Here is a 25,050-nt window from a genome sequence, read left to right on the forward strand (position 1 = left end):
CAGGGGAGAGAAGACAGACCTGTACACTCCATTCCCAGAACAGGTAGTATTAGACTTCCACAAAGAAAAAGGACACAAGTCTTGCAGAAATACATGTTTTTCAGAAATATTTATTAAACCGTTAAAATTATTTACTGCCCAACCAAAACAAAACCAAAAAAAAATTCAGTGATCCTGCACTTTGGAGACAGGATTGTTATGTCCCATACCTGACAACATCCCGGCCCCTTTTTTAAAAGCAGATTTTAGTTAATATTGAGAAACTACACGACAGATCTTCAGCTCTTTACATACTCATCCCTACATGCCATCTTCTCAGATGACGCTTGGTGTGTATAAACTCAGCGCTTCTAACGTGAGAAGGAGGAGCGAGGTGGTTAATACTAGCAGGTCAGGAGTGACTGATTAGATTTTTGAGGTAATGGGCTACAGAGATGAACGGGGAAGGTTGTACTGCTTAGTGCCATTGTTCGAAATCGGCTGCAGATTCGACCCAATAGCGCACTGGGCTCTAGCGTATGGGACTAGCTGTACGTGCACTAGGCCAGGAGCGTTTTTAATACATGAGCTTAGATGCTGGGGGAAAAGAGTTCAGCCTGGGGGTTTCTATTATCCCAGCTCAGTGCTCTTAGCTGATTTGAAAGCGATGTGCTTATCCAGGCTGGGAATCTGCTGCATTCTTGCATTGTTTCTGATCACTGCATCTCTTCTGAATGTGTCAAATGACTGTAAACTGCGCTAGGGAGAGACAGGAATCATTCACAATTTATTTAACTGCCTGATACAACTGTAGTGTGCTTTTTATTCCTCCGCCCTCGTGCGGAAGTGAAGTCAGGACGTTAGCAACTTAAGTGTTACAGTAAGACTTCCCCCATGTAAGAACTGACTCTCATGGCAGGGGAGAAGTGCTGCTCTTTTATGGATACAGCTTTCTGGAAGCATAAAACTCATGATGTGTTACCAAAACGTAACCAGGCAAAATTATCTCTGCCTAATATTAGCATCAGATGCTAGTGTCATTATTTCAAGTGGAAATGCCTTCCGTGTAAGGCCACGTTTCCCCCTCCTGCCCCGAACGGCAATGACGCCTGGCAGGCACAGTAAACACTTCTCTACCTAGGACCCGCTGAGGGTCTGTGTTCAAACATAACCGTTACAGGCGGGAGCAGAGCAGCGTTCAGCCTACCGCGGCAACAAAATGGTTCCCTGGCACAGCTTCCCAACAAGTGAACCGTTTGCTGCCCATACACATTTAGGAAGCCGGTTGTGGATCATCCTGGACTAAAAACAACTGGCCCGCACTCAACGCCGGGCTCTTCACAGAGCAGACGCAGTTGCTGCACTGCCACCAGCAGCCCCCAGCGCTAAGCAACACGTGCACAAGTTGCGCGCAGCCTTGCTGTAGCTCGAGAAACTCCTCTCCAGCAGTGCTCTGCTTCAGCACAGGCTCTCCTGGCAGGCAGCAACGTTCACAGGTGACCTCCTCACCACCTCCCTCGTGAGGAGCAGCCAGGGGGTGCATTTGCGCTCTCCCACCGGGGCAGAGCCTGGTGAGGTGCAGAGCCAGGGTGCCACACGCAGCGGTTAAGCTGCACGGAGCTTTAGTGTTAAGTTTTTTTTTTTGTAAGTACAACCTCAGGCGGTCCCAAGGGTCTCACACATAATTACAAAGCAGATCTAAAAACCACCTCCCGGCAGTTCAGCCGTGTTCACGTGCGGGGCTTTAGGGGACAAATTAAGGCCCCTGTAATTGCGGGTTACCCAAACATCAATCAACAGCAGCAGAGCAATCTGCATATGCAGAATTTGCCCATTCTGCCACCCAAAATAGTGTTCAGACTAGTCAGAAAAAAGGTTTTGAGTTGGGGTCATCTCTAAGTCAGTTAAAATAGCTCGTGTCAGCTACTTGAGGATGTCTTTTACTCTGAGTTAGGCAGTCTTCTCTAGGCAGAAAAGTGGAGTGTGACTTAAATCTAAACCTGGCTGTGGGAAGGGGACCTAACTCCTTTACAGCAACTGTCTGCTACTTCAGGGGGGAAGTCCCTGGTAAGAAAAAAAAATAAGTGTTAGAATCCCTCATAGTAAGCGATTTGTTTTCCATTAATACTGCAGAACTCATGGCAAAATGCAAGGCACGCTCACCTCGTACATTGGTTTCTTCATGCTTTAGGCACTATAAGCAGCAAGGGAAATGTATACACTCACTATCCCTCTCAAGGCTACTCCAGTTTATCGATTTGTATCAGGTGAATTTCCAAGTGGTTACTCTGCAAAATGCAGGTGCCAGCTGAATGTAACAGGACAGAGCAGTGCTAAGACCTGCCACGGAGAGTGGCCGGCTGCGGTGTTTTCCTCTTGAAAAAAATCCTAGCAAATTAAGAAAAAGCAAACAACCCAAAAATTTAACAAACAGGGTAACGGAGTCTTTGCCAATAGATATTGTACACTGCAAACAAACTTCTATTAATGGCACAGGTCCTTTTTTTTGGTTTAGAGAAGCTCGTGTTACTGTAGTTAATGCGTGAACAAGAACGTGGACTTGTTATTCAGCACGAAACAAGTCATCTAGAAGCTTCAGCATCCCAGGGCATCGATGACTGTTACTGCAAAGCTTGGACTCTGTTTTCAACAGTCACCAAGTGAACAGTGCAGGATCCCCTTGGAGGAGTACAGCTGAAACACAACCACTGAGGTGTGCGAGGCAAATAAAAACGACGAGCTGCCAGATTTGTTCACAGAAGCTTCTTGTTACTAGACTGTCGAGATCTACTGCAGGAAGCTGACCACCTCAGGGTTTTAGTCACAGGTGCTGCAGGGCTTCTTGTCCTTGTTCGGTGTAGGCGTCATCTCTATTTGAATTTGACCATTCGCCAAAAGTATCCTGGAAGTGGACGTTTTTCTGTGATGCCTGCATACGTCTCTTATCACGAGAGAAGAAACTAAACCTTCCGGGTAGGAAGGAGGAGGAAGGGAGGGGAGGGAAAAGAAAGAAGACTGTTTACCGTCTTGGAAACACTTCAAACCCCCGACACGATACACAGCACAAAAAAACACAGAGCAAAAAAATCCATTTGCATCTGCAAAAACTAAGGCAGTGAAGCCTGATGGGAGTGCATGTCAAAATGTTATTAGAGATGAAGTCATTGCAATCTCAAGCAGCTTTGCTACGGAAGCTTCACATAAGCTCTAAATGCTGTTGACTCTGCAAGGTGCAGTTATTGTTTTAGGTGTATAACCCGCCCCTTCCCCAGCCCTGAGATACAAAAGCAACAAAATACAACACGTTAGTTTCTCAGCATAAGTAAAGTGGTATCTTTAGCATTAAATCTGTATAATTTACCATGAAGCAGAAATAAAGAGTATTTTTAGGGGTGCCAGCAGGGAAATTCTTAAGATAAAAGAAGTGAGCCTCCACAATTTTTTTCCACGTGAACAGATTTTGATTATACATAGACTAGATTCCTGCAAAAATAATTGAACAAATGCACGTGGGCTCTCAAGAGTTTGCAGGATGAAGGCTCTGAACGAATGCACACAAGTGTGCACGTCATTTCCTGTCACACAGCTTGGGTGCTCTAAGATAATGACGTACGTGAACCAACAGCCATTAAATACAACGACATATTGCCAGCTGACAACACAGCTAAAAAATAGTCGGAAAAACCCTTAGTGTCATTCTCATTTGTATGGCGTGAAGTTACTTGATTAAGCAAAGTCAATATTCAGAATGAGTTCAGTACAAGAGGTGTTAGTGCAGTGTTTAAGTCTGCTGAGAAATGCAAAAGTTTTGGTTCCAACTGCCGAGGGTTCGATTTGGCTGCATGCCCTTTTGCCCTCACTGGTGCACTTCACGGGGAAGCACTGTTTTGCTTGCACAGGACCACGCACAACGCGGTGCTGATCCAGGACAAGAATTGCTAAATGCTTCTACAGTAAGAGATTACACAAATATAAGCGCAGCTCTTGCAGCAGATGGACTATTTGCCAGGGCATAAACCTGGCCCTATGTCTGTACCCCACTGTCGTCAGCGTTCCTCCTGTGCCCGCGCACCCTTCAGCCTCCGCTCAGTACCACGATCCCAACCATCCCAGCTGTCTCGTGCAAAACAGGGCATCCTGCCTCTGATGTCACATAAGAGGCTGAATTGAGCATCAGGTGAGGCTTAAGGCAGCTTTCCCACAAAGACATCCCATCATATGTGCAGGTAAGGACACTGATAATTATTTATAAGCTGTTCTTGACTAGAAAGTGATATAAAAGGCTACACAAGTGCACCGCAAGGTAACGGATGTTGCTAGCAGGACCTGAACTTTTGCATTTCCTGGCTTCAAATTGCAGCCTTAACAGTGAAATAAGTCTTTTGCACTTAATTAGTCTCGTACTTTTCTACCACTTCCATCACAGGAGCTCAAATTCACACACATATGCTCTATCTTTTCAGGGCCAGGTCCAACTCCAGCTGACACGTGACGTGTGCAGTCACTAGGGCTTTCTGCTGGGCACCTTCAGTCCTGCGTGGTCAGGCCAAGCACCCCAAAGTCCACACAGAGGACTGCTCTATTTATGCAGTAAGTTTCAAATGTCAGCCTTCAGTAATTTTTCACTTTTTATCATGAAATAAGTAAGAGAAAAATGTTTTCGTAAAATCTCTACACCAAGCAGAAGGATTAGGGGGTTTTATTCCTTCTGAAACAATGAAAATGGTTCTTACAACTTGAAAATGTTTATGGAGGATGTTTCAAAAAAGCCTATTTGTGGAGAGGAAGGGAAATCTGAATACTGTGTTGCTGCTGTAGATATAAAGACCTCTAAAACAGCAGCTCTAATGCAAAAAGGGTTTGGTTTAACAATTATCAGCAAGCACCTCCTCCAGGGACAGCCAAGAATAGGGTGACAGAATTGATTATTGAGTGTATACTCTATTCCAAAATACATAATGAGAGACAAAATCTACAGTGCATAGAGAGAAAGAAAACATGGAAGCAACAACCTATAATTAAAACTGGAAATTACTGTAGATATCAGCCATTACATTCTGCAAATCTAACTGATTTGTAACAAGTCATTAGGACGACATTTATTTTTTTAAAAAGCATTCGTGTGAATTATGAATAGGCTGGCTTAGTAAGCAAAATTAACAGATTCTGGTTAAAAATGCATATTCCAACAGTTTTGTAAGGAGTAATGATTGGTTTAGCATGGTAACAGTAAGGCAAAAGGTGGTCAAATGTCAATAGTTGGATGAGCACGGAGGACTATGACAAGTTGTGCACTGACTGGTCATTCTGATTGGCACTTTGTGCTTCTGTGATCCCACAGGCAGCCGATGAGAATGCAACCAGCAGTGCATGTTAACAGAGGGTCATGCAAAAGGAAAATACGGTACCAAACATTTAAAAAAAAATTCCTACAAGGGACACAAGTCTTCTTATTGGCTGCAATGTGGGATCGTCTGGAATCAATCCAGCTGCTACCATGGGCATTATGGCTGTAAAGATCCTGGTCAGGAAAGTACAGACACAGAAGAGGTAAGACTGGAGCAAGGGAAAGAAAAAGCATTCCATTAAAAAGAAAAGAGGCAAACATGATACACGGGGTTACTTTGAATTATCACACAGGACATACTACAGGGAGAGGTGGATCTGCATCACCTAAGACAGCTCTTCTCAGTGAAAAACTCTCATTTAGAAAAAGCAGTCACTGAAACAGTTTAAATTGCTCTAGAATTTCTAAAAGATACCACTTTTCTGTTGTGAGGCAGCCTGCAGTCTGGGTTGGATTTCATCAGGGTATCACCACCTCTAGCAATGCAGAGCAGAGTGCGCATTTTTCTTCCCAAGAAACAAACGGGCACGGACATAATGAAATGAACGATGAAGGTGTATGTTAAGAAATACAAAACAGGACTGTGCTGTGACTACCGGCTATGTGCACAGAAAACAGGGTTAGACAGGACGAGCATTACAGTTAAAAGACTTTACAAATTAACATTTGTTAATAGTTGATAGTTTCGAGGTAAAAACCAACACCACAGCTGAAATCTTAAAATCATCTCCTGTGCAAGCTACTTGGTTAAAGGGCCTTGGTACCTCTTCCAGAAGAGCCTGCATTGTTTCACATGCAGAAAGATGCTAACTGCAGGCAGCTCAGTACTGGTTTGAGACCTTGCAACTACTCCAGCAGAAGGACTTTCTGGCTGGCTAGCAGCAAGATCATTTCTTTGTAAGGATTCAGCACTTTCACTAGGCATTGGACAATCATGCAACTTAGAGGCTGAGAGAGCATGCCAGCTGGGTGCTCAACGCCCAGCCAGCCCCACACAAGCCTGCCAGCACACCTTCATCCATACCTGGAACACCCTCTGTTTTTCTAAGGGTTCTCCTCAGAGGTTCTCCCTTGTGCCAAATATTTTTTTGAACTGTGGACTAATGTCAATTGAAAATTAAGTTGAAATCACGAGAGACATTTCACTTGTGACCAAACGCAGCTCTCCCCAACACAGCCACCCTTAACTGCTATTCTTAAGATTCCAAATGAAAACAAACATTGTTCTACCATTAGCAGTAGCTAGGACTTGTACTTTTACACATTGTGGCACACTCAGTTAGCTGCAGCGATCAGGCAGACACATCAGCTTTTGTAGGCTGCAAGAATAGGAAGAAAACGTATGGCTGTTTCAGGCATTACATCAGTGACAAACAAGCACGTATCCGTGAAGAGAAAACAAAAGGGTGTTTTCTGCTCAAAACAGAGGGAGCATTTTCAGTCCTTGTACTCTTCCTCCTCAATAAAGCCTCCTGGTTATATTATTTCATCGAAATTCTGACATGTGATGTGGTTGAGACAAACGCAGTATGATGAGATCAGAACCCAGTTTGCCCCAAACCTGCAAACTCTGGCAGTGAAAAAATGTGGATTACTGTGACTTCTGTTTCCTTTTCTTTATGTGGGTGCTGCACAGAAACATCCGAGCACATCTTAGATGGCACAAGCTATATATATCTCATTCCCTGAGATACTGCATGGTCAAAGAAAAAGGGACACACCACACAGACAAGGATAAAAACTTCTCCTAAGATGACAGCATCAGTCTCTTACTTTTGTACTTCAGCTTTTTGTTTAGTTAGGAGGAAAAGCCTGAAACAGAGGGCAAAAATAAACTACTTTCATTTATAAAAGCACTCCGCACGCAGATATCAGCCTTACGAATTTTCCTCACGCCATTAGGGTACGCAGAGTTTGTGTGTCAGCCTGTTACCAAGGCGTCATAGGTGAGGTGCTGAGAGTGTTCGGCCTGTGACAGGGAGAAAGCAGCTCTGGAGACAGCTCACAGCAGGCCAGGAGTGCAGGTGGAGGTGTTAGAACAGGACAGGACAGACGCTACACTTGGGTTCCTTGTTTCTCCCAGCAGTGAAATTTCCTGACTTTTTAAAGCCGACAGCTACACCCCTGCCACCAGCCCCTTCTTAACCACTTTGAGGACTGCTTGGGTTGCAGGAGTAACCATCTACAAGCACAACGTTGACGAGACACACAGCAGAGGGGGGCAAGGAAAATAAACCCACGCGTGGCAAATCCCATCCAGACAGGCTGCAAAAACACGACAAATCCGAAAACAATTACTGTCCTTCACGTTATTTAAGTAGAAGGTTTTATCTTCCCTTACTTAATGTGAAGGCTAAGTAAGGAGAGAGCAGAAAGAAACTTGGGGATGGAAGATGGCAGCTAAAGAAAGTAATTCCATCCCAACAGCAGGCTCAATATGCCCTTTCACTGTCCAGCAGAAGAGGACTCTTACCTTCTCTGAAAGGGGCCAAAAGAACACGTTTTCACTTTTTATTGTGCGAGTTTTCAATTATATAAATTTAACCCAGAATCTGAGAAACAGGAAGATTAGATAGGCACCTGAAAATGTGCATTGATCAAATGGCCTGATGCTCTGTGGGTACTCGCTGATAAATTAACTGAGAGGAAGAAAGCAGCAAGCACCACAACTAGTTGAAGACCCGAATGTTCCTCCTGCCATGGCTCCCTGCACTGTGATGTCTGCATGCAGACGGCAGAGCCAAGGCTGACACCCAGTCAGTGTGTGCTTTGACTTACAACGTCTGGTTACGGTTTTGTGCTGCCTTTTCTTCATAAATCGAGCATGGGAACTGCAATCAACACAGACTGGGTATGCTGACAACAGCCACCCCCCCACAACAGGGCAAGCTTTAAAAAGTACTAAAATAAATTTAAAAGAAAAAGAAGCATTACAGGGGAGAGATCTTGTGAGACAAAGTATTTTTACCAGTTACAGAATGAGTCCAAACTCAAGTGTGATTTCCAGTCATACGACAGGAAGGGCTCTCAGCAAACAAAGCAGCACAGAGGGAAGCTGGAGACTCTTGAAAATGATCAAAAGTGCCCTCCTGACTTTATGGGTGTTTTGGACCAGCACAGATCTTCCCATGAAACTTACTCTTACAGAGCTGCTGCTATTATTAAACAAAATCTGGAGGTTATGGACATGGAGACAGGATGGAAGAGCTTTTTATGTTGAAACAAATGATTGTTCCAAAATCCTTTATGCAGTTAAAAAAGCTATGCTTCTGGTATCAGAAAAAAATCCAAAGACTTGCTGTGAGATTATGAGACTTAATTTGGAATAAATCTAGAAGGAAGGAGTTTCAACTTCACTTTTGGACAGCACCATTAAACACTTCACCAGGAGAGGGTGGGGTTCTTTCTAGGCAAGAAAGCTGGCATCCTCTCCAGCAGGGCAGCTGTTCAGCAAACAAAAGGTTTTGTGCTGTAACAGTCAGAATCTAAAGACTTTGATCAACATGGAAACAAGCCCAGCAAGGTCATGGTGAAACCTTATTCTCCACACCCAACTGCCAGAGGTCTGCAGTTGGCTTTACTTGTGAACATCTTCTTTACACATCTTCTGAGCATGACCTGGGGGCCAGTGGTTTGCGACATTCCACCACCTCAGGGACTGTGCGTTCAGGAGCTGGGGCTTGTGCTTGAACAGGAGCAGTGCTCCTTCAAGCCTTGCATGCTGAGATTGGTGCTGACTTCAGTTCTGGGCACACAGGACAGGCTGAGTGGTGCTCTGGATAACACCACAACTATTAACACCTCCCTTTGGAGTATGACTGCATGGTGGAGACAAAAAAATCCTCTGGGAAGATCAGGTGTCTGTCATTAGGAGCTCACTGGCTCATACAGCTATAATGAAACAAAGCAACACGTGCTCTTTTGGCTAGCCTGAATTGCATACTTAGGAAAGAAACAGAATTGGAGTGGGCTTCTTGCACACATCCATCTTGCCTATAAACACAAGCACATGGAATAGTTTTATTCTCTACTGCTGTCTGCATGGAGGGAGCAAAAGGTGGCACAGCAAAATCTGAGATTGGAAGCTCACCTATAAGTAGGCTGGAGTTTTGGCCAAAGCCTACTCTTGTTTCATGACACCTATCCAATGTTCCTTTCCGAAGAAAACACTTGCAGACATTCAGGATCTCTCCCATATACATTAGGGATGTGGCTATTAGCATTTGCAGACTATATCCAGTACCCTTAGAAAATACGCTACTTACAGGCGTTTGATTCCAGATTCAGGCTGAGTTGAGGGTTTTGATTGAATTATGGGCGGAGGTTGAGGGGTTCTAGTTTCTTCTTCTGTTTCCTCACTTGAAAGAAAGAAAAGGTAATTAATATTGTCCTCCAAGCCATGGAAGCACTTTCAGTTCTAAAATTCAATCTGAAGGTGGACTGTTCATGGAGAAAGGGTCTCCTTTCAGTATTTTCTTCCCATTTTGACCAAAAAAAAAAAAAAAAAGTAGAAGAGGAATGCATGGAATGTTCTATAATATGTTCTATTATATGTTCTATAATATCCATTTTAGACCTACGATTACCCTCACTTTTTAAGTTCAATTTTTTAAAATGCTTCTAATCTTTCCAAGATTCAGGGGGAATCTGGGAGCTGGGAGTTAGGGACGGATATAAGTTTTTCCCAGTGTTGAGAAACCAGATATAAAAGCTCATTGGAGACTATTTAAAAGCACATTTATTGTTTCTAGACCTGCTCTATGGCTCCTCTGTGCATAGCATGTAACGGGAGAGAAGACCTAACCTACCTTTTGTAATATAAAAGCTCCTCTTGAAGTAAAAACACTTTAGATTTCAATTCATTCCTCTCATGAAGGACATCCCGGAGCTCCTGCAAAGTGAATCTTGGACGATTTGGATCTTTTAAGTCCATTGCCATCTTTTCCGACTCCGAGAGGCAGTCGTCATTGTTCGGTTCTGTCTAGGAAGCGAAACACAGGCTTTAAATTCACTGTGCGAATGCATTTCTGAGGAGTTTAAAATATTTATCAGTCTAATCCCCAACCTCTTTCTTTTCGGCACTATTAAATATTCTTTTAAGAGGAACAGCAGTTTTAAGAGAAAAAACACAGGAGTTTTTTATTTTATTTTTCATGTTAAAAACTGTCAGCAGGAACAGCTCAGAGATCTGATCGCTTTGTTCTTTCTTGTGCTCAGATCGACTGATGACACACACAGGGCTGGTGATACCATGGCAGCTCTCTGAAAGACGATCTGAGCGCTGTTCTACCTCTCTTCCCTCGCTGCTCAGGGGAACCTTGCAGATGAGGATGACCTAAGTGACCTTCAGTCAAAGCCCTGTGCTCACAGGAACCTTTCCCAGAGTTGTATTTTTGGGAAGACAAACACACACAGCCCAATTGTTCCTAGCAGCCTAAAAACTGGGTCCAAAGTGGGCCACCACACAGGTGTAAGCTTTCTTGTGGAGAAATTCCTCTGGAATCCAGCCTGCTAGAAAGCCTATTGAAAATGTAAAGCCTCATTTTTGATAAACAAGTCTGTTTAAGGAATTTATACTTTTAACAAATAGGGTAAATCAAACGTCAGCCTATTATATAAATACTGAAAAAATAGCATTGCAAAAATCTTAACAGTTCCTTCCAGTTCTCTCACAAAGAGAAAGCTCGTTTGGGTGTAAATATATTGAGTGGAGATTTAAGTTCTTATTGCCTTAATGCCTTTATTTAAAAATGCAGGATTGGTATTAGCACTAGGATCTAGCTACGAAGTGGAAGAAACCTGCAGACAAAACAGCAGAGCAATGTTCATCTGTCCATTTGTTTGATTCACCCCAGTAATCCAAACACATTCCTTTACACAGATCGTACTAAATAAAGACAGATGCACCCTAACAAGAAGTTCAAATGAAACTACCCAAACACTTTTCTTCTTCACCCTCCTAGACTAGAGTCTGATCTGGCTTGTACAAATAACCTTTTTTTTGCTAGATTTTGCTCAAATCTGCAAAGACTGAGGGCCGGTAGCCAATGCAAATGTACTTGCCAAAGCCAAAAAGCGATGTCCATGGCAGAGCACGCAGCTATTCGAGCTGCACGCTTGCCACTGCAATTCCTGTCTAACCATCAGCCTGGCACAGAAAGCGGGGAACGGCTCTAATTAGAAGAGGCACCATTGCCACGGAACAGATGAGTTAAAGAGAGGTGAAGAATGCATCCTTTCTCCCCAGAGACTGAAGACACTTTCACTCCTGCTGGCTTCGGGCCTAGGCTCGGTGGCCCCATTTACAAAGCGGGGTGTCCTGGCTGAATCAGCAGCAGTGAAGTCATCCTTTCCATTATTAATACACTGCTTGCCCAATTCAGCAGCGACATGTTAACAGTGGCTGTTACATTCCTGGGGGTACCAGGGCACCCCATCAGCCTTTGCCTCTGCTTCCTGATGTATGGCCCTGCCTCCTACAAGAGAATTAGATGGTTTGCTCTCTGCTGCAGTCCCTCAGGCACATAAAATGCTGCTGTGCTTCTTCAGCGGCTTGGTACTGGAGCTCTTACCAACACAAGCAGCCACACAGCTCTATACCATAGTGCTCCTTGAAGTTCTTTCATGCTGTAATATCCCTTATCCCACTTCTTACTCTAAGAGCAGCATTAGGAAAGGGAAATACAGCACATTTGCTTGAATAAGACAGAAGTAGTGTCACATGCACAAAGGAAAGTAATAGGAACCATGAAGAAGACTAAGGGATACAGCAGAGCAGAGAAACATCCCCTTGGATTTGCATTCTTACTACTCTGATCTCAGCACCAAGCCAATTTGCAGATTTTCATTTTGCCTGTTCCAGCAAGTATTTGAGTATGCAAGCAACATTTGCTTTTCATGAACATTTGTGCTAGTAACACTTCACTGCACAAATTCTAGTGGGAAGCAAAAGCAGGAATAGGGCCAAAGTTGTTTCCTCTAAAACATGCCTTCAAATATTTATATGTTGATTCTGCAGCAATAGAGCAGCTCTGTCCCGACAATTAGATCAAAATGCCGTAAGCAGTGCAAGAACCAAGTGTGCTCTCACTCATTTTTGCAGCACAAGACTCCAGCTTTCCTGTCACTTCTTGGATTAAGGAAATCCTTATTCAGTTGTGAACAATCAGTGAGGCAATGGATAGAAGCACGGTCAGGAAGAACAGAAAGCACAAGTCTCTGCAAAGCTTGTATTTTCAAGTCTCTGGATACTCACGGGTTGCAGTGAAATGCTGTGTTATTTGTTGGTCATAATACAGCATATCATGGAACTGTGACTGCACTGTGTTTTGTTTCTACCCCAAAGGTTTATACGCTATTAATTGTAAAGCCACTGTAAATAAAACCCGGAAGATACAAATAAAAAAAATAATCCACAAAACATGCAACAAGTTGTACTGGAGTTGCAGAAGGATGTTAAAACTGAGTTGCTCAAAACAATATTCAGAGGAAGGGGGAAAATGCCATTCTTCTCCAGACGCAGAGCCACAGCTACCAAGCTACAAATGCACAGCACAGCTTTGTTCTGGACGTGGTAACGGCTGCGTCTCATGCATGGTTTAGGCAGGAACCATTCTAACCGCAGGGCTCCTCAGCAGTCACAGACCCAGAATGACCATCACGAGCATCACAAGATTCCTCTCCCTGAAATGACTGAATGCCAGAAGCCGGACTAACGTTCAGGCCTGTTCGTCCCACTGCAGACCAAGATGTGAGACAAATCTGGTGTTTGTAAAGACTCAGCAGAGACTTTTGTAAAGAGTGTTTGTAAAGACTCTTGGAGATGCTGTTCCTAGTCCAGTCACCGGCACAACCTAGGCTTGCCTGCGCACACAGCCGGGGAGAGCTTTAGCAGGGTGACAGCAGCCAGCCCTCCCTTCACCCTTTGTTTTTCATTCTTTACGTTACGTCCAGAGGCCTGAAGAGGACAGGTAGCATTTTAAGATTATGAAACAGAGCAGAGATTTCAGGCAGAGCAGGCATATTCCACTGCATTGTGAGCGTTCTGCCCTCAGGCACTGTCTGCCTGCAGAGTTCTGCATTGCCTCTGGGACCCCTTCCAACACAATTTCTTTCCTCCTGCGGTTCTCACGCCACCGCTGTCATAGTGCTGTGCACCTTCAGGACCTGTTGGGGCTTGCAGATTTGCATGCTCAACCACCACTGCTCCTGATGCACGTTGATCACATTTAGCCAAAGAAGAGGTGCTTGATACAAAGACTGAGGATCTGTAAAAGGCTGATTTTAAAAGTGATTTATACTGCCTCTTACCTTTATTTCCTCCCCATTTTGGCTGTCCTCACCCTGCAGTTTTTCCCTCAGTTTCCCCAGCTCTGCTCGTAGGCTGCCCATCTCCTGCTCCTTGGTTTGCAGATATGCTTCTAACTCCACCTTCTGCTCGATCAGCGCCTTTCCCTGAGCCTCAACAACAGTGATCCGGTGCCGCAGGTCGTGGTTAATTTTCATTAACCTGTTCTGTTGCTGCTGAAGCTGCAAATGTAGAAGGTCAGTAGAAGTTTAGTATCCATTCAGCCATCAGCCATAATGGCCAAGTCACAAATATTATGTTAAAGACCAAGTACTGAGTTCCTGTTAAATCTGATCTGGAAAATTCTCCTCACCCCCTCATTCATTTTTTAATATCTTATCATCTAATACCGTTGCAGGCACCAAAGCTTCTTTAAGTGGTTTCTAGAGTAAAAAAAGCGGTACTTTCCCCAAAGCACAAGGAATTCTCCAGCTAAAACCAAATCTATCGCTTCCAAAATAATGTTTCAAAAAAGCAAAATTCAAGAACAGGGTGGATTACAGGATTCTGAATCACATCTTAAACCCAGAGCAGAAAAGAGAAAGACAAGGCAGAGAAATCCTTACTATTCAATTTGTAAGCACTTTCCTTTGAGCCCGTAGGTGAGGCTGGGAAGCAAAATACATGTAAGGAGGTCATAACAGAAAGAACCACGACATCAAGTGACTGCCAAGGTCACGATGGAGTCTGTGACTCACTTAAGACTAAATAAACTCTTTTATCTTAAATCTTTTGTGCACTCCCCATCCCCTTGGGGACCTTCTGTTCATTGCTGGCAAGTGTTAAGTGACCCAGGCTGGGCTCAGGCCCCTTCCTCCCTCCCTCCTTCCCCTTCTGTGTGCACAGAGGTAATCCACATCGCATCCCCGGCGTGCGAGTGCATGAGTGGAGTCCCTGCTGCCAAACTCTGTGGACAGTGTATAAAAAATACGCAGTACCTGCTCACCCAAAGCAGGGGTGGGTGAGAGGGTTGAGGCATGGGGGTGCTGAGGGAGGCTGCACTGCCAAAGCAGAGATTCGTGAAGCCAGAGCAAGTCACCTGTCCTGTTTCCATGAAAGGAGGGAGGTGTCAGGTCTTCAAGGAAACAAACAAAACAACAACCTGTCCTTCCTCCTCCTTCCTCCCTTGTCACACTGGTTTCCAGTCACGTTCCGAGTGTGCCTGGTCCCTCCAAATGCAGCAGAGGGCGTGTGCCTGCACCGCCTGCCTAATCATTTGGGGCATTCCACAGTTATGCTGGACACGTCAGTTTCTGGACTGATAATCTGACATTGCTTAAAAATTCCACGTTAACTTACATTTGAAAGAAGGCTACAGAAGCATGGGTGAGAAGGAAGGGAAATAGGAAGAGCAAGAGCCACTTACAGCCTCTACATCCTCATTTTTAAGTCCGAGTTCCCGGTCCTTTGCCCTGATTTCATCCCTCTGTTTATCTACAACTTCCTTCAGCTTCTTCATGACTTGCCGCTCTCTCTCCGACATTCCTGGTTAAAAAAAGGAACACAGAAAACAAACTAAGGACAAGCAGGAGCTGCTGAGACTAATAACAGTGAGAAATATTTGGATAAAGACTCTGCAAGGTGCCTGCTGGTGGAATTAAAGAGAAGCTGCTGGGAGGTTATTTGAAGGTTACTTTGAGGGCAGCAGGGAACACAGATGACAAAGTCTGCTCCACAAAGCCTCTGCACAGAAACTCCTTGCAAAAGGAACCAACACTCCTCAGAAACATTTACAACAGCGGAGTGATACTGCTGTATCTGCTGCCTCCGTGGTTTTACATCAGTGTTCACATCATGGCCCTTGGAGCTGGTTCATTTGTGTGACAAGCTATAGAAGCAGCTGGCCAAGACGTTAAATTGTAAAAAATAGAGATTGTTTGGACCCTTAGCAAGATCTGAACAACATTTCACTATTGTGGACTGCATCTAGATCTAGAACAGCTGAGGTGCACCGGACTGTTTTTGTATCGAAACCCAGCTTCGTACTGGGTGAGACAGAGATGAGTGGGGAGCTTCCAGAGAGTACCTCCAGCCCAAATCCAGACATTCAGCCTGAATTATGGTCACTTATTTTGTCTGCATGTCTTGCAACCTGTTCCCCATCCTACTGTACGATAATTCATCTTCAGGGTACTTGTACTTCAGAGAAAAGTAACACGGGGCCTTTCACTTCGGAAAGATGTTTGGAACATTGCCAGGATTCCAACATGGAGCCTGTTTGAAGATGACTAAAGGATTACCTTAACCTGAAGTCTGACCAGGGAATCATGAAGAAATGTCATGAATCACAAAACAGAAAGCATTATTCCATAATCTGCTATTACAGAGATGATCAAGAACTCCTGGACTACAGCAATGGGCTCTTCAGAGCCCAGACAGATTTACCACAGACCAGAAGATTTACCGTGTTAAGATGATAAATCTATATAAATCTATTGCCCTAACTTTTTCTTGTCATTGTACAGAGATGTGCAATCTGACGACCCTGAACTGTCACGTAAAATCACCTTGCACAACATCCCAATAGCTTGAGGACGAGAGGCAGTGACCAGGGCAGCGTGTGGCTGCTTGTCTGTTACCTCTGGCAAAGCACTTAAGTTACTTGGGTCCTCGGCTTCCTCCACCCATGAAAGCAAGTAGTGATAATTCACTCAGCTCCCTGGGATGGCTGGAAAGCTACTTCCTTCTGTATTAAGGCAGTTCCCACATGAAACCCACTGCATGCACATCCAGTGGAGCCAGCTGCTCAAGTCTCTACCTTCTGACATCAGCTCTGACTACTGCTTATGTTCTTCCTTCATCAGAGAAATCCAAAATTGCTCCCGTAAGATGGCGTATGTTGCATGCCTTTAGGGACTCCAGCTTACAGAGCTTAGGAACAGTAGCTTACAGCTACATTTGAACTGGTGGATAATACAACGGAGCAAGACAGACCTGAGAGAGACAAAGGGAGCAGTAACTCTGGTGGGTGTGCACTTCTGCAGCAGCTGGGGGTTCCCATGGGGGTGTACAAAGTGCATCACTGCAAACAAGGAGAAGAGCAGCTCCAGTCCCTCATTAAAAAAGCACCTGGAATGTCCCAGAGCAAAGACCGGGTAACTGCTCTGCTGGGAAAAGGACAGGGGAACAAGGCTGGCTGGGAAGCTAGTTCAGAGGACGTGTTCCCATCAAAGCCCAGAAATCAGCTGAGTGACGACGTGGTGTTCATGTTCTCATCTTAGGTTCTCATCTTTTTAGGTTCTGTGATAAGTCTTCCTGCTCTATTTCGGGAGCCTGGTCCTCTTTGTGTTGCAGGCTCTAGTGTTTTGCAGGATACTTTTCATTCTTCACTGCAATAATGGCTCATACCCACTCGGGAGGACAAGTAGACACTGACACACGCTGCTGCTTGCTCTCCTAAAAGATCCACGCTCCTATCACAACACAGGGCTGGAGGGCTAGAAGCCTGTACTCAGCTCTGACACCTCTCTCATCCCTAAACCTCTGACTTAGTTTCCTGACTTGCAGGGACATAGGAAAAGACAGGAGAACCTTGTTAACATCTGAAGGGAGCTGTGTAGAAGAAAGAAAAAACAAAAACAAACAAAACACAACCAACCAACAACCAAACAAAGAGCCAGACAAGGACCCTTGCACCAGCCAGCACAACAGAGCACCGGAACCTTCCCACAACTTGTTCTTGTTTACTTGCAGTTCTTCACCACTGCTGTATCTGCAAAACCCTGCTACAGGCTCTTGGATCCACCCCTTCCCAGCCACTCTCAGGGCTGGGGCCTAAAACATCAGCTGTATTAAAACAAAACAAAACTCCAAAACTTTGCCTTGAGGTACGGAGGAACTGCAGTGAGACTGACCAGCAGTTTTACCCCGGTAGGACCTCAGAATAGTGAGTGCAGCTATATTCATTAGTATTTGTGCAAAGCTTTGAGATTTCTAGAGAGCAGGTGCTATTTAAAGAATAAAGTACCATTTCAGTGCTGACTGCTTTTCCTCCCACTGTACTCAATTTTCTCTATAACATTTGGTGAGCATCAAAGACTCAATTGTGTGCACGGATCACTACATTATCCTCTTTATTTCAGGAGGAGAGGAAAGGAAAGGTGGGAAGTGTTTTGGAACAGTCACATCTTCTTCCATTTCCCAGGCACTAGGGAAGAGGAGAAGGAAATCACTAAGTGTCCTAAATGTAAAGTAATTATCTCTAAATGACTCAAACTCTAATATCTGCAACATCTTAAAGGGCACACCCAGCTGGCTTCTACAGGCACATCCTATGAATTCAGAGCTTCCTGTGAATTGCTGCGATCACAGCAGTGTTCTAAGGAGCAAGAGAAAGGAAAGCATTTAAAAAAAAAAGAAAAGAGAGGAAAAAAGACCATCCTTTATGTTTATGCTCGGGGACCTGTTTACTGTTGAGTTTATCCAACGTCTGTTGCAAGAAGCCAAAGCATGGTCAGGGTCTGTGGCACTTCCTAAACATTCAGAAGAGAAATTTGCCTTCACTTTGGAAAGGGAACGGCAGGCTGCTCGGCAGCTGAGCCCGAGAGGTTTACACGACTGTCGGCATCCCGCTGCTGGTCTGTATTACCATCGCCAGCCCGAGAAGGCAGCTCCTCTCGCAGCAGAGACGCAGCAGCCTGCTTGTCCTGTTTGACACATGGGTCAAGTTTGCTCGTGGCATTTCACTAGGATATTCTGATCCGCCAGCACCAGCAAATAAGCGCTCAGTTTGAGCTCAGGGAGGAGGAGTGTTAATGGAGGTTTCAGATTCATCTTTAACCTCTCCTACGTATTTTGTATTCTGCCACATGGACCCTTTCATACAAACACTGCTCGGCTCAGACTCTCAGAGAGCACATGCTCCTCCTATTTATACAGGGTTGTTTGCCTTTCTCACAAACACCTTCATTATGCTGAAGCAAGGCTCTGTGAACTATAATACGACTATTAATTGGCAAGATTGAATCTCAAAGCCTTAGCACACCCAGATCGCTGGCCTCTGTTACCCGTACTAAAAACAACTCCTTTAACTAACTGTCTGGTGAGCAGGCAGCAAGCTGCTAATCCCAGGAGAGTTAGCCACTAAAGGAAGACATGAGCACACCACCAAATCATGCTGAGATACGACTGGAGTCTGGGCAAAGTTAGTCTAGCCAACAAAGCATTTAGCTTGAAAACCTGCCTCTGTAGAGTCTGCCTGTATCAGATCAAATGATGGAGAGGGGAAAAAAGCAGCATGACTGCTTTTTAACGTTATCCAAACGAGTAGTTTGAGACAAACCTGACTCCACTCATTAATGACAAAAATTCCTACAAATGAAAAAAATTGGGCTTGTTATAACAAGTCCCACTAACAAGCTGAGGTTACTGTAAGTGAGGGTGATCTGACTTAAACTGATCATTTCAGCTAATGAATATCAGTGATCCCAGAATCTCATCTCCGGAATGGGTTTTGTTTGTTTTGTTATACTTGCGTAGACACAGTAAAAATAACATGAAAAGCATGTGTGGCATTTGCTTGGCTAGCCGAATGTAAAGAGTATGGCTATATTTAAATACAAGCACATGAGCTGCAGCGAGCTAGATACCCACTGGAAAAAAAGACGAAAAAACAAAGGGGAAGATGGTTCTTTATAAGAACATGTCAGTCTCTGTGGCCTGTGACACATCACTGCCATTCTGACACTTTCCATGGAGTTTGTAGGCTGGCATTAAGCTACTTCTTAGAGATTAATTGGCTACTAAATTGAAGGAGCTGCATTTGTTTTAGAAAAGTGGAAATCTTTAAAAGTTTTAATAATTTTTGCTTTGAATTGTGGAGCAAATAGACATCTGCTCCTCTGCCCCTGCTCTTTGGAAAGAGCTATTTGCTGAGCTGTGGGTAAGAGCTGGGGACAGCAGCTGTTTCAGTTGCTGCAGCAAAATCTACCTGCAGTTGCCAGTCAGAACCTTTTGTCTTGAAATTCATTCTGCCTCCAAAAAGAAGGTGCTCATGAATTAATCAGTTATTTCAGCTCTTCAGGATTCACCCACATCCTGGTTTATAAATCTCTTCACCTACTCTAAATTGGATGGAAGTGTCCTGAACAGGTGAGAGAATCCTAAAGGGAAGTAAACCAAGTAAAATCACTCTCTCAACATATTTTTCTAGCATATCTCTGTATGACAGATTGATGTAATTCAGACAAATCTTGATTTGTTGCTTTACAAACAATTATCCTGGGTAGATTGACAGTTACACTTATTTTTGTGCATAACGGTGTGAAATTGCTGAATGGATTATTTTTTGTGTTAGAGAACGTAAGGAGGGATTAAGAATGTTTTTTACAAAATGCTAGCTAAAAAGAAGAAAAAAAAAGCAATAGACCAAAAAATGATGCTAAACTACTTTCAGAGATGCTTCTCGGCCAAACAGAAAGCTGTTCAGGCTTCTCTTTTCCTCCTGCCCCCACCTCTTATGCCTCCAGCGTAATCATGTGTTCAGAAATTTTCAATTCAGAAAAAAACCTGCATTAGTCTATAGGAAAAAAAAAGCCAGAATATCCACTCAAAATATTTTGATAACGTATTGCTTTTTATAACAAAAGCAAGTACTGAATTTGAAACACCAAACTTGCCTTCATGCTTCTGAAATTCCTCTTCCGTGAAATTAATGTCTTTGTGAGACAAGTTTGTCATCAGTTGTTTATTCTCCTCCTGCAGCTGTGCAATTTGGGTAAGAAGGTCCTGTGCTTCCCCTCGCCAGACATCCTCCACCAGTTCTAATTCCTAAAGGGTAGATTTAAACACGTTAAGAGTCTTGGACTGGACTATTTACAGATCAAACCAGTAACAATACTACTACAATTCTTACGGAAAACAATTAAAGGAGACTACTTTGAATTTCTTGGAAGATATCTACTTTTGTGATGCTAGCGTCAAGAAACCATCTGAGTACCAGTCTCCATACGCTGAATGTAAACACACGAGGAGTCAATTCCTGATGCAAACGTTTTTGACGCGTGAGTTACCCAAAGAGTGCCTCCTTACTCCCCGTTTTTCTGTGAGAAGATTAAGGGGATTGCTGTGTTAGACAATACAGCCAAACTTGAGCAAGAATTCCCTCCTGCATCACAGAAAGCAACCACAAAAGCTGTTATAAATGCCCCAGAAACATCACAGCGCAGACAAGGGGAGGCAGCGTTAGGCGCGCTCATTTGGAAGGAGCAGCATCTCTAATCTGAATTTCTGTTACAAAGCACAAGTGAGTGCCTGAGACTGTGCCGCAGACCCAGAGCTCCTAGTCCAAATGGTAAACACAAGACAAAACTGTGCTGCTTCTTACATAAATCGTTCTGTATGGAAGTCTTGAGGGACATCTACGTGAGCGGCAGCGAGAAGGGTCAAAACACCAGCTCCCATTTGTCAGGACACCGTGTGTCAACAGCAGCTGTCACCAATCCCAGTAAAGGTCAAATTAGGACAAAAAGTATAAGGGCTTAAGGAAAAAGGGTTGTATTAGAGCTTCACTTGCTCCAAACGTCTTTGCCATAAACCATACTTCTGCAGTGGGGGCATTCTCTACTCCGTTTTCATGTATGTGCTTCAAACAGAAAAAGCTGCATGCAAATCACTGGAGCCGGGCTGAGTCACTTGCTGACTTTCGCATTCATCCAGCAGGCCCCTCTCCTACCTAACAACAAAACACCCAGACAACAACCCCGCCAAGCACAGCTCTAGGCTAAAATAAGCTCAGCTGAGAGATGAAAGGATAGCTCTCTGCTTTGAATGCACGCTCTGACACTGGGAAATCACGTTCCTATTGATTTCCGGGTCCAAATAAAATGCTATTTTATTCCAGCATTTATTATTGCATCGCTGTCATTTTATAACGTCTGTTAGTGTGCTGTGAGGTTTGCAGAAAACACTGACAGATAAACAACATATAGAGTGTTGTAAACTATGCAGACTTAAGAAAATTCCATGAATCACAGCTATTTTTACCTGAAACTCTTTATCCTGAGAAATACAAATCTGCAATGAAACTGTTTATTGCCCAGTAATACCTAGATGATTTACAGTGATGCTGCGTGTTTTAACTCTGTAGCGAGAACAACGTGCTGACCTAGTTTAGAAGATGAAACAGCACATTCATCAGTTATAAGCATACTGATAAAAAATAGAACACGCAAAAACCCAGGCTAGCTAAACTTACCTAGTGTACAGGGAGCTACCCTGTAAACACACAACGATGCTAAGGTTTAACCTGGCAAACGTTCTTATTTATTGCTACTGAAGAGCCCAAGGAACTGGAGCAGAAGCGAACTTTTGAATCCTCGCTAGCAGAGGTGTCCGACAGAGCAGGCAGGAGACCTGCGGGCCAGTATGTGCCAGCCAGCTCGGGACACTCCAGCCACGCAAGGATTCCCACCTGACGGCTGAGTGCTCTGAGTGCTAAAACCCCACCAGCTGCTGCTTGCCAAGGTCCACTAAAAGCTGCCTGGATTGGCTTTTGGATGCTTCTTGTTCACAAATATATCTCAGTCTCTGGCCTCTTCTGCTTACCAGTACCTGTCCTGTGAGAGTTCGCCTTGAAACGCTCGCACTGGAAGACAGCAGGATGTGACTCTACTGGACTACAGCAATGCAGCGTGCTGGCAATCAACTTACTTAAAAAAATGCATTGTGTATTTTATTTTCCCCATTCAATGTTTTCACACAAGTTTCACGTGGATTGTCTGAACGCTCCGTGAGCCACTCTGTGACTCCTGGAGAAACCGGCAGCGTAAAGGTGGTTAGCTGGCAGGGACTGGGTGGCACCTGGCAAGCACAGCTGTATGCGGCTGACATGTTTAGAAAACTTCTTAACACAGATGTGGACTTCAGAGGCACCTACACAGACTGTCAGCTTTTCCAACGATACTGGCTGCTGCTACCAGGCCCAGGTCAATGTCCATTTCACCAGGCAGCATTTTTTTAGTATCCAGAGGTAAAGAATTCCTGCTGGCTGACAGTACAGCGGTCTCTGGCAACCCAGCAGAGAGATCTGACTGCAGACACAGTACGGGACCAGCACAACAGCCCACCCGCTTGCTTGCATGATCTGTTAGAAGGACAAAGGCATGGGTTTGGGACATGCTGTAATTGCATCCATTCTCTGGACCAGTGGCCTTCATACTCTGGAGACTTACCAGGGCTTTATACACTGAAGATCTTCTACCATACTTTTCAGGACCCTGTTCTAAGACTCCTGCAAAACGTTGCAAGAATTGTCCTGTATTTTTCATATGCTAAGCAAAAGTCCTCTAGCTGATTCTTTTAAACAGATGTAAAACTTCCTCAAATAAATTTAAACTAACTCTTGGAGCTTGGGGTCTCACTTCCAGAAATTCCCCATGTCCTCTTTAACGTGGACCTGTCTGCGCAAGCAGGGATGGGACGAGGCAGCAGCGACGATTTAGCAGCCCCTTGCTAGAAGAACCATTTATTTCAACCAGTTATCTGCCTGGTGTGAAAATTAGATCTGGCACTTCCATTGCACCAAGTGGAACAGCTCATGCTGTCCTGCTGCATGAGGGTAACAGGATACGGGAAATGATCTCCATCCACCTCGGGCTTTCACGGGGTCAGGGGACGCTGCAACCACCCCGGGTGAAGCCGAGGGACTTCGTGCTGTCAGAGGATGGAGCAGGAGCCTGGGGAGCGCTCCTCCCTACTCTTCGGCTCAAACACTGACCTGAAATCCTCAGTCCTCCGGCTCTCTCCTATGCCTTGCCTACCCGATGAGTGTGCCAGGAAGACCGGAGGAGCTCCGGAGAGACAAGGGTATCGCAGGCACTGACTTCTCCTGGCCTAGCAGGAAGCGGCGCAGTCAGGAGAAAGGCCAGAGCGGGGACCTGGAGGGAAACGCTCTGGGAAGGAAAGGCGGTGACTGGGGAAGGGCTGGGGGACGGGAAGGAGGCAGGGAACTTCCAGGAGGGAATTAAAACACCCCGACGACAACCACACACCCAAACCCCCGGCGGTGGTGAGGCAGCATCCCCATGGGGCTCCCCTGGCCTCCAGCCTCTGGTCCCCCCGGCCTCCTTCTGGCTCTCCCCGGGGTCCCGGCTCTCCCCCAGGCCGTCGGGGCCCCTACCCCCCGTACCCCCCCGCACCTTCTGGTGCTTCCTCTCCTTCTCGATGCGGTCCATCCTCTCCAAGCGGAGCCGGTCGAGCTCCAGGCGCAGCTCCTCCAGCTCGGGGTTGATGTGGTTGCGGCTCACCAGCACCTCGAGGATCTCCAGCACCCGCACCACCTTGGGCATGAGGCGGGCGATGGCCTCGCAGCCGTGCTGGTCGATGACCCGCTCAAACTCCTGCCCCACGGCCGAGGCGATGTCGTACACGTCCATCACCGTCAGCTCCGCCGCGTTCTTCTCCAGGGCGGGCGGCGCCACCACGCCAACGCCGCCGCCGTCCATGGCTCGCCCGGCCCCGCGGAGCCCTCATAGGCGGCGGGGAGCCCCCTCCTCACGGGGCGCTCTGCTGGCCGGGGACCCCCTGCCCGGCTCGGCTCGGCTCGGTACGGCCCGGCTCTGCCTGCCCCGGGGGGACGCGGCTCGGAGGGCTGGGGGGGGCTCGGACTTGGCCGGGAGGGAGGGGAGGGGACGGGGAGGGAGGGCAGGGGAGGGCGAGGGCTCCCCGCCGCCGCCTCCTCCCGGCCTCGCCCCGAGCTCGGGGCCAATGGAAGGCACCGGGAGGGCCGGGGGAGGCCCCGCGCATGCCCGGGACCGGCGGGGGGAGGCCGCCGGGGGAGGCTGGCGGGGCTCGGTGCCCGCCCGAGCCTGCTGCGGGGAGAGGGGCCCGGCCGGCGGAGGGCTGCGGGGCGCGGGGTGCCGCCCGCCGTGCTCGTGGCTTCTGCCCGGGGAGTCGGGAGGAAAGCCTCGTGTGGGTGCTGGAGGGAGCGCGGTGGGGTTGGGGAGCCCGCCTGGTGCTGCTCGAGGCCGTACGCAGCGCTGGTAAGGGTTCACTGCAGTGTCTATGCTGCTACAGCACCCAGGGGTGACCACAGCCCCCCTGTTCAACGCTGTCCTGTAGGCACCGGGACAGAAGGCAGGGAGATGATTCCTGCTGCAAAAGAGTTAACGAGGGCTGAGGTAACGGGGTGGATCCGCACAAACATAAAGGGAACCACAAAACCAAGTTTTCTGTGATAGTAATGGTCTCGCGCACGATGTTGTGGGGTTTAGGTCCTTGCTCTGCAAGAGCAAAGAGAGTCTTTATGCCCGTACATGTGTTCAGGGTATCAGTGGGGATGTCATGTACAGAAGTAGTTTGCTGGCACAAATCAACTTAGTGATGGATTATATTAAACAAAGATATATTTTTCTGGTTAAGATTTTCAGTATTTTTGCCT

General features: G+C 45.8%; 1 protein-coding gene across 2 annotated transcripts; it reads right to left on the minus strand.

The window, feature by feature from the left end:
• Nucleotides 1-94: 94 nt before the first annotated feature.
• Nucleotides 95-24,374, minus strand: RILPL1 (Rab interacting lysosomal protein like 1). Of its 2 annotated transcripts, XM_083804444.1 has the most exons (8): nt 23,810-24,374; nt 20,291-20,441; nt 15,040-15,158; nt 13,637-13,855; nt 10,135-10,307; nt 9,592-9,684; nt 5,413-5,500; nt 95-2,945 (listed from the first exon to the last, which is right to left on the minus strand). In XM_083804444.1, exons 1-8 carry the CDS (start codon nt 24,113-24,115, stop codon nt 2,940-2,942), a joined length of 1,155 nt encoding a protein of 384 aa, XP_083660570.1. In that variant the 5' UTR covers nt 24,116-24,374; the 3' UTR covers nt 95-2,939. The 2 variants fall into 2 exon arrangements, with proteins under 2 accessions (XP_083660570.1, XP_083660569.1); XM_083804443.1 differs by lacking the exon at nt 5,413-5,500.
• Nucleotides 24,375-25,050: the final 676 nt, after the last annotated feature.

Source organism: Anser anser, assembly GCF_964211835.1.
Source record: "Anser anser genome assembly, chromosome: 18".
Taxonomy (NCBI): Eukaryota; Metazoa; Chordata; class Aves; order Anseriformes; family Anatidae; genus Anser; species Anser anser.